The sequence below is a fragment of the Pituophis catenifer genome, unplaced genomic scaffold, assembly GCF_029215685.1.
Source record: "Pituophis catenifer annectens isolate HBS135680 unplaced genomic scaffold, rPitCat1.0.hap2 SCAF_7, whole genome shotgun sequence".
Taxonomy (NCBI): domain Eukaryota; kingdom Metazoa; phylum Chordata; class Lepidosauria; order Squamata; family Colubridae; genus Pituophis; species Pituophis catenifer.
The window spans coordinates 54,800,053-54,815,562 of NW_027256887.1; the positions used below are offsets into that span (position 1 = coordinate 54,800,053).

Genomic DNA, 15,510 nt, shown 5'->3' on the forward strand with positions numbered 1-15,510 from the left:
TTTCAAGGCGGTGGGGAAGTAACCCTCACTCAATGAAGCGTTGATAACACCCTGGAGCCAGCCTCGTGTAACCTCCCGGGAAGCCAGTACCAACCAAGAGGGACACAGGTCCAGTAAACATGTGGCCGCACTAAGTCTCCCCAAAATCCTGTCCACATCATCGGGAGTCACAGCATCAAACTCCTCCCAGATAACATTCTCAAGACTATTCCTTGTCACCCTGCCCTGATCTACCCAGTCAGAGTCCAAATCCCCCCGGATCTGAGCGATTTTGTCATACAGGTATTGTCCGAAATCCTCCGCCCTGCCTTCCAAGGGATCCTCCTGCACTCCCAGATGGAGCAGGGAGTGAGTTACCCTGAACAGGGCGGCCGGACGATTCCCTGATGATGCAATAGAGGCGGAAAAGTAATTAAACTTTGCCGTCTTTATCGCCACTAGGTAGGCCTTAATATGCGACCTTACCAGTGTTCGATCAGATTCAGCGAGATTGGCCCTCCAATCGCTCTCCAGGCGTCTTTTCCGGCGCTTCATTTCCCTCAGCTCCTCAGTGAACCAAGGAGCCGCACGGGATTGGCACCGGGTCAGAGGCCGCAAAGGCACGACTCGGTCCAAGGCCCCACCAGCCACCCGTTCCCAGGCGGCTACCAGGTCCTCGGCCGAGTCATGTGCTAGAACCTCAGGAAATGGCCCAAGCTCCATCTGGAACCTCTCAGGATCCATCAGGCACCTGGGGCGGATCCACCTAATTGGATCCGCCACCCTGCGGCGGGGGGCAGCGGTTCGAAGATCCAGGCGAAGGAGTGAGTGGTCTGTCCATGACAAGGGTTCCACGTCTATATCCCCAATAACAAGACCACTCAACCACTAGCCAGAGACAAAAATCAGATCCAGAGTGTGACCTCCCCTGTGAGTAGGGCCATGAACTAACTGGGTCAGGTCCATGGCCGTCATGGAAGCCATGAACTCCCGAGCCACCTCAAACGTTTCACCAATGGATGGCAAGTTGAAATCACCCATGACTAAAAGCCTGGGTGTATCTACTGCCACCGTGGCTATCACGTCGAGTAGCTCAGGTAGGGCTGTTGCCACGCGGCAGGGAGCCAGGTACGTAAGCAACAAGCCCATCTGAACCCCACGACCCCACCTCACAAGGAGGGACTCACATCCGGCTATCTGAGGCACAGTGGTCTCCCTAGGACCCAGATCCTCATTAATAATAACCGCCACCCCCCTCCCCTCCCCTGGGCCCTCAGCTGATGGAATGCTCTGAAGCCTGGTGGGCACATTTCAACCAGAGGGACACCACCCTCCGGGCCCAACCAGGTCTCCGTAATACCTGCCAGGTCCGCTCCTCCCTCTTGTATAAGATCATGAATGAGGGGGGCCTTATTTACCACGGACCTAGCATTGCATAACATCAGCCAAAGGCCCAGATCCTGAGTGAGTCTCCGAGAGGAGCCATGGGGACCGGGGCAAGCAATTGCTCTCAAACAGTGAGTGCGAGCCCCCAACACATGATATGGTCCCCTGCTCCCACCGTATCTGCCCCTCCCATCTACCGTGCTGATGGTACAGACCTCATAGGTATCGTCCCCTATCCCTTTTCCAATCCCTCGACCAGCACCCCCTGAATCGTTACCCTGTGCCGGGCTCGGCTCTGACCCTGGTGGATTTCCCCCCCCATCCCCCAAAGTCTTCTTCCCAATTTCTCTAGAAAGATCATTACAAACCCCCCTCCCAGAACCCCTTAAAGTCTTAAAAAATTTCCCTAGAAAACCCCACAAATTCTTCCTTGCTGGGGCTAGAAGGATTACATCCCAAGATACTAAAGGAAGGGCAGATGTGATTTCAGAACCACTAACTGTAATTTTTTAGAACTTCTGGAGTACAGGGGAAATGCCAGAAGATTAGAAAAACTAACATCGTTCCTATTTTTTAAAAAAGGAACAAAGAAAACTCACAAAACTACAGACAAATCAACTTGACCTTAATATCTGGAAAAATTCTAAAAAAGATAATCAGTAAGTTTGCAAATGCTTAGAAGAATCAAGGCAATTACTAGAAGTGCACATGGGTTTGTGGAATAATAAACTGTTGTTTTGTTTTGTTTTTTGACAAATTGACTAGTAGATCAAAAATGTTTTGGATGTGGTGTACCAAGACTTCAGTAAAGTATTTGATAAAATTGACCATAACCTCCCTCCTTAATAAACAGAACAATGTGGGATGGATAGTCCCATTAGCAGGTGGAGTTTTAGTGTTTGAACAACCATATCCAGTGCCTGGACCTAAATCTATGTTTACACGGAGGGAGATATCTCAGGGTTCTCTCCTGGATCCAGTGTACTTCGACATTGATATTGTTTACTATATCTTTAATAACACTGAAGATATTATAAAAATAGTCCTTGATTTATAACTGTAATCGAGTCTGGAATTATAGTTATAACTTATTGCAATTGTAATTTTTGGCATCACATGACCATACCTGATTATTCCACATTTTTTGTGGTGGACATTAAACAAATCCTTTTTCTCTAATGCATGTTTTTGCTGGAAACTAGAAATAAATGCTGGGAATTGGCAAAAATGTTGCAAATGTTATGTGACCACGGACATCGCAAATGGCCATAATGGGGAGAAGGAAAGAAGGGTCAGCAATTGAAAAACATAGTATACTAGAAAGTGGTCTAAAGGGTTTCAATCCAGTATAGCAAAAAAGAGAGAAAATCTTTGGCATCTGAAATAGGCCCTTTCTACTGGAACAAATGGGATGAGCTAGTCTGCCTCCAGCAGCTCAGGCAGGGAAGTTGCTTCCTAGCAGGCAACCTTTTATGATAATCATAAATTGTACACATGCATAGATAAAGGGAAAAGCACATTTATAATTCAAGCAACTGGAAAAAGATTGTGGAAAAAAGATCACGGGTATGCTAAAACCTTCAGAAGTAAGGAGTGGCATAACCAGTTTCAACAAAGCAGTCAATCTGGAGAAAAGTTCCATCTGAAAAAAGGAATGAGGTCCAAGGGACACATAAATGCATGCAGCCCATATAGTTTTCAAGAACTTTTGATTCCATTTCAAAATATTTGGATTTGAAGTCCTACTGAATTGATTTAGTAATAACCATTGTATATTTATTTATTTAATAAATAAGTATACCCATTTATATGCATATAAATATGTATGTAAATATGTATACCCATTCATATGTATACCTATTCAAAGTGCTAGCAAGACTCCTACATCTTCTCTTAGCATGAGGCACCTGATGAACTAGGAGAAGCAAAAGCTGTCATTATAACCGGCTCATCTATATAGAGCCGGCTTTATAACCGGCTCATCTATATAGAGCCAAACCTCTGTAAGTAGTGCCTACTGCAGAAATGAAATAATCTTAACTTAAAGTGATCTCAAATTCTGTAAAAGCCATAGTATTTGTCAGTAAAGTTGTGTGGATAATTAAATTTTGCAGACAAATCCCTTGAGGTTTTTAAGAGAAGCGAGGAATAATTTGTGTGATTCATGTTCGGAAATGTACTGTTATTTCACTGGAGCAGACTAGAATTATAAAAAGTCCTAGACCTGGCCTCTCTCTTGTATAACAATATACTCATATTGTTAAAATAGCAGTTAGGTATGATGTAAAAACTAGAATTCCTATTTCCTGTAAATTCAACAAAGGCCTTTTTTACCTTGTCTGATATTTTTCTGCTCCAACATATCACCTCTTGCAAAGACCCGCATCCCCTTCATATTTAATAGATATACATACATTAAGTAGAATCAGAATCTAAGGCTGAATGCAAGTGCTAGTATTCCCTAATTAGTCCCATGCTAAAGACATTTTAAAATCCTAAGTATGTTTATGTAATTCATAACTCTTGAACAGCAGAAGTTGCAAAGAGAAGCAAGGAATTATGGAAAAACTAAAAGCTTCACTCACACTAGATCCTACAGTTTCTAAGTATTTTCGACATGGGTACTTATCAATTAAAATAAAATCAATAAAGCCATTAGCTTGTCCTAGTGTTTGCTAGTAGTTTGTACTACTAGCTAAGATTTCTGCCAAAATATTGGTTATTAATATACATAGTCTGTTTTGATATTATTGGCTTTCACTGTAACATTTTAAAGTGGCCCAATTTAGTATAGACTGCTAATAAGGAATCACTTATCTTCATTATTATTCTAGGGCATCTAATATTTCAGAGGAGTCATCTGGAAATTCTAACATTCCATCAAAATGGCGTCTAGTTGAGCACAAAGTTTTCAAACAATTATCTGCCCTTCCAAGATTTGAACAATACAAACTTACCACATGGAAGACTCCTGCTGCTTTGACAGGCCTAAAACCTTTAAGAGGTGCACAGCGATCTGCATGGCCATTGCAAAAACAGCTCCCCTTCACAATAAAATCATAGATTGCGTAGTAAGTTAGCTGTGGTGGGTTTGCATTCAGATCATTGCTATGACATGGGCAGGATTGTCGCTTTAGCAGTTGCACTCGAAGGTTGGTGATTTTCAACTGTGCCTGAATTTTAGGACTGTAAGGGTCATCAGCAGAGTTTGGAGGTGACAGAGCTCGATATATAACCTGAAAATAATAAATAAATTGAAACTAATCAGTGAAATGAAACAAGTACGCCAACTAGAAATGTAAAAATGCTTGTGTAGAAGATGATCAGGCTGAGCCCGAGGGAGGAGTTGCACGTATGATCAGTCTCAAGTTCTTTTGTGCCCACAAGACATCTAAATCTATCCCAGCTTGAATTCTGTTGACTCTTCAACAGTCAATTTGCTTTGACCATTAGTAGTTCAGATTCTTGAAGAAAGTCTTAGCATATATTCATTTGAACTGCCTTGGCTCCTGATTTCTTGTGCCCGACAGCTTATAAAGACAACTATTAGCACCTAAAACATAGTTAGAGCAAGATGCAGTTTCTGCAGATTTCATTTATTGAAAGCCTGTGACTCTAGACTTTATGTACACTGATTTTAAATTTTAGATTTTAAGATTGTCATTGCATGAGGATTTTTAGAATTGGAAAAATGCCTTTGAATGAACCAATAATAAAGCTCCTAGCTTTGTCCTGTCCTTGAGGTTGTAGAATATTTCACCAATGAACAAGATTTTGTTTGTTTATGAAACAGAATTGCTAGCTTGGCTTTCTTTCCTTAATAATAAAGGAATCACACATTTGTTTCTATGTTAATCATGAAACAAATAAGATCTAGATCCGGGGCGGAGGGAAGAAATAATGATCACCTAAATTTCTGCTGAATAATGGTGCTGTAGTTTAGTTTCAATGTATACCACAAATGTGAAATTTAAATACAACTACTCATCTATGACAATTCTTCTGCCATCATAATCTCTGTTCCTGAAGTAAGGATATAACAAATATGTTCCAATAATATCTCAACATCCTCTGAGTATAGGTATTCTGTATTAAACTGCAGCAGGAGAAGCATGTTACATGTTCCATCCATTGAAGGCTGTCATCTGGTGGAACCCAAGAAGAAAGACTTCTCTGTTGTACCACCTTTTCTAGAGAATATCATTCCACACCCACCACCCCATGAGAATCAGATTGGCTTTGACATTGTAGGCCATTTACAAGGCTCTGAAAATGTGGTTTGTTCAAGGTATGGGATTCAGTTGGAGCCTGTGAAATAATTGTATTGAAATTGTTGTATTGATTACACCCTCCCTCCCTCCCTCCCTCCCAGTTTTTTAAAAAATCACAGCAGCTGATTAATATTTTGAATTTTGTTTGTGTGTGTTTTCTGCTGTTTTTTGTTGTTTTTGTTTTTGCTAGCTACCCAGTGCTGCTTGTTTGAGGCAGGTGGCCTTGTGAATTAAATAAACCAAACCACACACATAAATTATGCAACCAAACATACTTTGAAATCTCAAAAGATTTAATTCAGGCCATTATGTTTTTCTGAATCTGGTTGCAACTTCTGTCTTAGTTTTCCAGGATTTTTCACAGACAATAAATACGAATTGAGCCTAACTACTGGTTCTTTCTTTCAATTCTATAGTATATGATAAATTGTAATCAGTATTGTAAGTCACCGAAAACAGCTATGGATGCCAGACACAAAAGACCAGGCCCACATATGAAGTTCCAATTAAACTAATTTATTGCATATGCCTATGCACAGAAATGTACTCAACGAACGTTTAGCACTATTTTGGCACTGGATAAGGATTAACAGAATTCAAGGAGGGGTTGGATTTAGTCCATTTGTGGCTATATAGAGATTCAGGTTGATTCATCTCTTGACTCCACCCCAACATTCTGCCACAACTTCGCCTATAATGGAAGAAGTAATCACAAGGGTTCTATGGAAAAGATCTTTTAGGTTAGATAATGTGGTTCCAGGAAACTTTGATGAAATAAGTAGATAAATATAAATATATAAGTATAAAAATATAAATAAATAAATAAATAATGCAGCACATCTTATTTTAAAAACCATAAATTAGTTTATTTTCATTACCCATGGCCAATAAATATTTGATGGAGCAAGTGAAGGAACCCACTTGTGTTATTTAACCCGCCTTTTTAAAATAATAAAGTGATGTACAAATTGACATGCAAAACTGATGCAATCCTTGTCTAAAGCCTTTCTAATGGAATGATTTAGTTGGGTTTCTGATTCTACTAACACACTGAATTGTCAGATTGTTTCACCTTCTAACTGCTGTAGAGATATGGTGTTGATTCCAAGATGTCATATCTAATCACTTTTTTTTTTAATCAAGATTCTTTGCTGACCCAGTATTGGCTTCCTTTTTGAACTACCAAACTTCCCTTAGAGACTGGGGCCACTTAGGGTGGGGAGGGGGTTGAAAGAGAAAAGAAAGGATTTAGATAATTTACATTTCTGAACAGAATGAATGCAGCGTGCTTTTGTCTATTCTGTCAGCATGCCAAATCTGTCAGTGGCCAATGTGACAGAGACAAACCCAACTGGATAGTTGAATGCCAGCAAGCATGACTTTAGAACGTATCTAAGGGTTTTTATCATATAAAATAATAATAATAAAAATAATCTGTTGGGTACATGTAAGTGTGCCAATTTATAAATCAAATATGTTCTTTTGGGTGCATTGAAATATATGTTGTAATGAATAATAATGCTACTGCATTTCTTCAGATACCAAGGGAGAAAGAAACAAGAATGAGAAATGCACTGGGAAAATGATGCTCATGGGTTGTGTTGGACCTGGGTAAAAATTCTGAGTCATTGACGGGTGATTGAATAAGTGGTAACAAATTTCAAAATCTGCTCCCTAATACATATGTTTCTATATTTAACCAAATAAAGATTGAATTAAACTGTGAAAAATCCCAGCTCCCGAATCTGTGTACAAGCCTGAGTTCTTCTATTTCAGTGACATACATTCCCAACTACAATGAATTTTTAGCAACTATGGGACACACAAGATCTCTTAACATATGAAAGAAATTAGAGTTGTCTCAAACTGCAAGATAGTGGCAAATAAATTCAATAAATAAACAAACAAACAAGCAAGCAAATAAATAATAAAATAGTCTGGAACACAATAGAATTTTTAGACAGTTTCATTTTTCCTAATATGGAAAATTCAGGTTGATAATTTTTCAAGAAAAAGACCACTCATGTTTCCTTTAATTAAAAATAATCTGCATTGTATGTTTCTTTGTTCTTTCTGCATAGTTTATTTTAAAAAAGCAGATTTTAAGGAAAAGAATAACATTGATACATACAATAATTTATATTGTTCCTAGTTTTATTTATCTCTATTATCTGCACTTTATAAATGAAAGGTAGTAGTCAATCACCGTTTATAGTTAAAGGTAAAAGAGCACTTATTCATTATTTTATGACTTCATTTTAGTAATGAAAATAATTTGTAGTATTTGACAGAATTCTTTACAGACTTTTCTAAGATTGCCATGCTAACCAAACCCCAGAAAATACATAAAAGAACACAATTAAGATTACTACAAGTAAGGCATCAAATCTAGCATCAAAAAGGGAATGGAAGTACCTTGGTGTTCCTGCTTGGGAAGAATATATAGTTTCTTACTGCATAGCTCCTCCTTCCCAGAGGTTCCACAAAATAAAGGTTAATTCAAGATTAGGTGGCCTGTCTCTATCACCAACACTGCCTGCCTATTTTTCACATTGCTTGCCTGGAGCTACAAAATAGGATTTCTGGCTGGGTGTTAAAAAGCTATCGATTTATTATTGCGTTTTCTGAAAAGTCCAGTATTGCTCCCTTTCATCCTCACTACCTGGGTGTTTTGCTAAGCAATTGTCTATTGTTTTTTACTTTCACCAATGGGATTGCTGTTATTTCAGGCAATGAAAATAACAGCCTCCTGTGTGTCAGTACACTGCCAATACCTCCTGCTCAGTGAGAAGCAGACAACAAAACAGTGCCTTGCAAATTAGTCTCAAGTTTGTACCTTATATACATAGAATAGCATGAATGTCATTATGGTAAATCTGGGTTTTGGCTGTGCTTGTGGCACGACAAGCCAAAATATGCCTGAACTGACCAATATTTTCTGTACCGCCAGCAGGAAATGATAAAACCCATCTATGATACATAAAGCTTGGTTAATTTATTTATTTATTTATTTATTTATTTATTTATTTATTTATTTATTTATTTATTTATTTATTGAATTTGTATACCGCCCTACTCCCGAAGGTCTCAGGGCGGTGAACAGCCAAATAAAATACATATAATACAAATGTTAAAAAACCCATTAAAATACAATTAAATAATTGGCCCGGAAAACAAAATTTAAAACACCCCAAATTCATAAGACAAATTTAAAATTTTAAAATTTTAAAAATTTTAAAAAACAGTTTAAAGGAGAGGTTAGGCCAGGCCGGCCTGCTGGAAAAGAAATGTTTTGATGGCGCGGCGGAAAGCGTGCAGGTCCAGGATCCTCCGTATCTCCGGGGGGAGCTCGTTCCAGATGGCGGGTGCCCCCACAGAGAAGCCTCTCCCCCGGGGGCCGCCAGTCAACAATGTTTGGCCGACGGCACCCTGAGGAGCCATTTAAAGTAATTTTAAAGATAAGAGAGCAGTTCTTTTTAACAGCGTCACAAAAATTTAAAGATATATTACTATTAAACATAATTAACTATTTTCTAGGCAGTTTTTGTGTTCTGGTCTGTATACATGTCTATATACAAGTTTTCTTTCCACTATCAGTGCTATTATTTTAAGGACCACCTGCTTCAGAGATGAAATTTGACCGGTTCGGACCAGTTCAGGCAAACTGGTAGAGACAATTTGAATCAGTTCACCGAACTAGTAAAAACCACCCCTGCCCATGCCTGCCCAGTCGCCACTCACCCCTTCCAATCGCTTGCTCCCCCGTTCTGGCCACTCGATCCATTCAACGTTAAATGCTGCAGCAGAGAAAATCCAAACTTTTCTCCCTCCATTCACAGCGGAGCTGCTGCAGCCTGTCCATTTAAGGTCCTTCGACCCCATGAGGGAGGGGGCCAGGGAGGGACCATAAAGGGAGCAGCAACTCCGCTGTGAATGGAGGGAGAAAAGTTCAGCTTCTCTCCACCACAGCATTCACTATGAGCCTTTCTGCTGCTCATATACACATTTTTTCCTACTGGGTTCTGTGGGCGTGACTTGGTGGGGGGGGTCATGTGACTGAGTGGTTGTGGCCGTGAGTGACATTGAGTTGGTCATGCCCACTCAGTCACAGGACCCCCCCACCAAGCCACACCCACAGAACTGGTAGGGAAAAAATTTGAATGTCACCACTTACCTGCTTGTTTCAACCTCATGCTTTTTAAAATACAAACAGCTCTTCCAATAATTGCTGTCCTGTAAAATGTACATTTAAAGCAGTGGTGAAATCCAAATTTTTTTACTACTGGTTCTGTGGGCGTGGCTTGGTAGGCTTGGTGTGGTTTGCTGGGCGTGGCTTGGTAGGTGTGGCAGGGGAAGGATACTGCAAAATCTCCATTCCCACCCCATTCCAGGGGAAGGATACTGCAAAATCCCCATTCCCTCCCCCCTACTGGGGGAAGAATATTGCAAAATCTCCATTCCCACCCCACTCTAGGGCCAGCCAGAGGTGGTATTTGCTGGTTTTCCGAACTACTCAAAATTTCCGCTGCCAGTTCTCCGGACTGCTCAAAATTTCTGCTACCGGTTCTCCAGAACCTGTCAGAACCTGCTGGATTTCACTCCTGATTTAAAGGCAATGTGCCTGTATATTTTATTAAATGAAAATCACAAATGAGAAATTGTATTGGGTCAACTGAGCCAGGGGTGGGTTCTACTTACCTTTACTACCGGTTCACAACGAAACCATGCGCAATTCTGCGCATGCGAAGTTCCTGCGCATGCACAGAGTGCCCAATATAATGTCCGGGTGGGTGGGCACAGCCTCCCGCCGCTTTTACTACTGGTTCGCAAGAACCGGACAGAACCGGGAACAATCCACCACTGAACTGAGCTCTATTTATAGAATGATATAAAACTTCAAAGTAATCTCTCCTCGGTGAAAGAGAGATAGTTGTAGGAAATCTGCAGCTTGCTGCTGGATATAATTATAGGAACTGTTATTGGGGAAGGAGAGAAACTTGTGCACAAAAAGGAAGACTTTCCAAAGTAAATGTCTAGAAGAGGCTGTTGCTTTTAATTTTTCATTTAAAAAATAATAATTGATGACAATAAAATATGTACGTATTGGAAATAAGTCAGGCTAAGTGTTTAAAGTTAAATGTAAAATGTGGCACAGCCCTACTTCAAAGGTGATTCTGCCATATGCAGTAGATCAAGAAAAATGTACTTCTGTTCATATGTTTTTAGCCATTAATTGAACCTTTCCCAATTTTTTTGCAGTAGTTCTAAACTGAGTATGCCACGGCTAAAAAAATGGATCTTTCAAGTCTATAGTGGCATTAACTATTCTTAGCCCTCCTTCATCATCATATAATCTGGAAACTCCTAAAACAGAAAGTCCTAAAGATCCCCAATGCCTTCCAGATGTTTTGAATTATAAATCCCAGACTTCCAAAAAGGCTTGCCATAATCAATGGTTATTTGACACATACATCATATCTGCACTTCTTGTTTCAAATTCATCTTTTCTTGTGTTTATGACTACTTAAGTCTAAAATGGTTTTTATTTAAACAAAATATATTTTGTTTGCAAGTTATTTAGTCTGGACTGCAGGCTATCACAGTCTTCTATTGGACAATTCTTGTATTGATGTGGTCTACCACCCTTCTCTTCCAGGAAAGGAACTTTCAATCACTCTCCTTCTTATGTTTGAGTCTTAGTGGGCATATACTTGTGTATATGTCTGTATGCACAAAGTTCAGAGAGAGAGAGAGAGAGAGAGAAGGAAAGAAGGAGACAGAGAGAAAGGTTAAATTTATGTATACAAAATTAAATAAAGCAGCAAAATGCATACATATACAAGCTTACAAAACAAGAACCTTTAACACAAAATTTTGAAGAACCAGTGATGTTGGAAACATGGGAAAAAATTTGGGTTCAGAATGTTAAATTTACACAGTCGCAGAATTTGAGGGAAAATTTCTATAAAATGTTTTATAGATGGCATTTAGATCCCAAAAAGTTGTCATGTATGTACCCTAATGTTCAGCCAAAATGTTGGAGATGTGAATGTTTGGATGCTACGTATTATCATGTTTGGTGGACCTGTAGGAAAGTTAAGGCTTTTTGGATAAAAATTTGGTGGGTCATGCAGAATGTTTTGAAGAAAAAAATTCAATTCTCTCCACAATTGTTTTTATTGGGTATAGTTAAGGGTTTTACATTGGGTGAAACAAAACTGATATTGTATATGATAACAGCAGCAAGATTGTTGATAGGTAAATATTGGAAAAATGAAGCCTTGCCCACTATTGAGGAATGGACTTTGAAGATGGCCAGTTTTGCAGAGATGGCGAAGATTTCAGCATACTTAAAAGATTGTTCACAAGAGACTTATGAATGGGAATGGAAAAAGTGGATAGAATATGTTCAGAACAAATATCAAACTAGAAAGTATCAAATAGCTTTTATTTGAAAATAATGTATTAGAAATATTTTAATGTAATGAGGGTAAAAAGAAAAATTATAAAGGGGAGGGAGGGGTTCAAGTTTTTACACAAGTTTTATATTAAGGGTTTTTTTTTATTTTTTTTACCAGATATGAGTATAATATAGGGAAGTCTGGGGGGAGGGGAGGGTTAGGGAGGGTTAGGGAGGTTGGGAAGTTTGGGGTGGGTGGGTGGGGGGAAAAAGGGGTGAAAATGTAATTGTAAAACTTTTGCAATTAAAAAAAAAACAAGAACCTTTAAAGTAAAATTTTATTTTGTGTCAGAATTTTTGAACTCTAAAAATTTTTAGATATTCCCTTTACTATATAAATGGTATTTATCATACCACTTACAATACTAAATGCACTTTCAGGAAAATTTCAGATACACTCATACTTTCTTAGAAAAAAGTTTATAAAAAAGGATAATTAAGATGTAGAAATTTAAGAACCATTAAATTATACTGAAGGAACTGAGAATGTTTAGCCATGAGAAAAGGAAATGACATGGGTTGGAGATTATTATGCCATTCTAAATAGTAGAACAATAACATACAGAAGGTTAAATCTGATTCTCCATCATTCTGCAGTCCAGAACAAGAACCAATGGATTAGAAAAGAAGATTCCAGCTGAATCTGCTTCAAATGGCAAGACCAGTTTGATTGATTTGCTTTGGATCCCGCATTGCAGTGGTGGGGTTGCCCCCGGTTCGCACCAGTTCTATAGAACCGGTAGTAAAACCGGCGGGAGGCTCTGCCCACTGACCCTGATGTCATCAAAACCCTTCTGTGCATGTGCAGAAGCTTCTGCGCTTGTGCAGAAGAGCAGGCGCGCGCGCGAGCTCAGCAAGCATGTGCGCAGCCCCATTGCGAACCAGTATAAAGGTAAGTAGAACCCACCCCTGCTACACTGGGCAGAGGATCAAATTTAATGGCTTAATTAGCCACATCTAGATTTTATGAAATTTGCTTTAGTTTAGTTTACTTTATTGATTACCCCTTGGGCCATATCAAAGTGCAGAGTTCCAGACACACATTATTACTAAAATCTGATAAAAACAATTTAAAATGGAATTGGATAAAATACAATTTAAAATGAAATTGGATCCAGTTTAAAATGATAAATTTGATTAGCCTATAGGCCATATCAAAGCACAAGGTACAAACACATATCGCCAATAAAATCTTATACAAACAATTTAAAATAAGAGTAGGGTATCATACAATAATTATAGGATAAGATATAATTTAATACATAAATATATAAAATAGAATAAAATGACATAAAATTATAGTTCGGTATCACCCTTACAATCTATCCCAATCAGTCCCACGTATGCAGATCTCAACTGAACCATTTTGTTTAAGTACTGTGCTGTGTTAAATGTTATTTTCAGATTCTGGCTGCACATAAAGTAAGTTGTTTTGATATGGGGATCCCAATGGGTCATTTGTTTGGTATATGGACCAAGGAACCTGTCTCTCACCCCCTTATACAAGCATTAAATCTGTTTTAAATATTTATATGTAGTGCTGTGCAACACTTCTGATTCAATTTCCAAAAGATGCTTCAGAAGGCTATACAGTATTGCTAAAGGTTTATTTAGAATCCATGTAATCTCATTAGTTGACCTGGGGTATTTCCAGACAGATGACAGCTAGTGCTAATAATTTTTTCTTGTTCTTCCTCTAAATCATAAAACAGAATTGCAAGTGTCTGTCAGTATTATAGAAATACATCCCATTTCTTACATGTACATGCTTATTTTACAGGTTTATAAACTTCTTTAGTGCTGTTTATAATCCCACTATGCATAAACTAGATTAAAACTACTAAGAAAAACTAATAAATGAATCACATTACAAGGTAAAATATTTCTATGCTGAGGAACTATAAAAACCCATATAGGTTATTTGTTGTTATATTCTATCTCTACCAGCATAATTCCAGTTCCCCAGTTGCTATATAAACAAATGCCAGCTTTCTTTTAAGAAGCATCTATTTCAGAGTTACTGGGTATGGATGTTATGCTATTGGAAATTTTTCTCTTGACAAATATTGATAAAAATTTAATTGAGAACAGAATAGGAGGGTCCCAGGTATTTGTAGATAGAGTTATTGCATTCCTTTTAATTAGTTCTTTAATCTTGCAATTATCTTCTATAAATATTTCAATGTATTTCAAAAGAGGTTTTATATCCTGAATGGAAAAAATAAAAATCACTCCTTCTACCTTCAACTTTGAAGATTTTTGATCTTTAATGGGGACATATAAATATTCCTCAGACACCTTTCCTCCTTTATCCAAATATATATTTATATTTATGTTCTTAAAGTCAGCATGCCATTATTATGTGTGGATATTTGTCAATTTAAAAAAATGAATTTCATCCCAAAACTAAGCCAAAGAGTAAGGGACTGAATGAGCAACTTTACTTTCTAGTTAGGATACAAAATCATCAGAAGACTTGCAGGACAATCTCCTGTCACTGAGCATTTTACATATGTACAAAAGCAAAGACCTGCCAAACCATCATTGATATTATGCTTGTAGGGTAGCAATGTCAGTACAGAAAGTAGCATTGTGAATACAGAAAGATTTTTTTATTAGTATCTTCCATATACAATGGAATAAACTAATATATTCCACTTACAAAATACCTTAATAGTAAAACTCTTCAGATCTTTCAATATATTTTTTGCCTATTCAGTCCAGATTGTGGCTTCCATCCAGTCTATATAGTTTTTGCATGAAGAAAACAAATTACATTCTGTGATTCTCATTTTCCTAAGAATATTCCACAGCTTGACCTGGTTGAAATAATTTAAGGCTTTTCTATAGTTAATAAAGCAGATACTGCCTTCTTAATTATCTAACAAGCATCAGCAATAATATTCCTTCTTTTTCTTACAAAGAATTTAAACATTCTGGCATCTCCCTTTCCATATCAGTATGATCCTAATAATTATTTTGCTAGCAGGTGAAATAGTGTTAAAATGGTGTCCTTTCTTTGACATTGGTATGTGAACAGACTTACTGTTCTTCTCCATATATTCTAGCTAGCTACTTTTTGATTGCTTGCCATAATTCTATAGATATTCCACCAATTCCTGTACCCTTGTAACTTGGTAATGACTGGAATGCTGATCTGACTTCATTTTCTAGTTTTTCTAAATAGAACTTTTCTATTCCCTTCTGATACTCATCTGTCCAAAGTATCTGCCCAAATATAGCATCTGCTATATTGCTGCTGCCCAACATAGATGCCTGGTAGATATCTGGGATGAGCTACAAGGCTTGGGTGACTTTTGGAAGTACATATTCTTTACATACACTCATTCATATGTTTCATAATTAATAATGTGCATTTAAACCTAAAAAAAATCGAAGCAATTCTAAATTGGC

General features: G+C 38.1%; 1 protein-coding gene across 1 annotated transcript in view; it reads right to left on the reverse strand.

The window, feature by feature from the left end:
- NTN4 (netrin 4) overlaps nucleotides 1-15,510 on the reverse strand; it is a 47,066-nt gene that overhangs the window by 22,804 nt on the left and 8,752 nt on the right. The window contains exon 3 of the mRNA XM_070947261.1: nucleotides 4,323-4,601. Coding sequence (XP_070803362.1) covers nucleotides 4,323-4,601 — 279 coding nt within the window. The remainder of the gene's footprint in view (nucleotides 1-4,322; nucleotides 4,602-15,510) is intronic.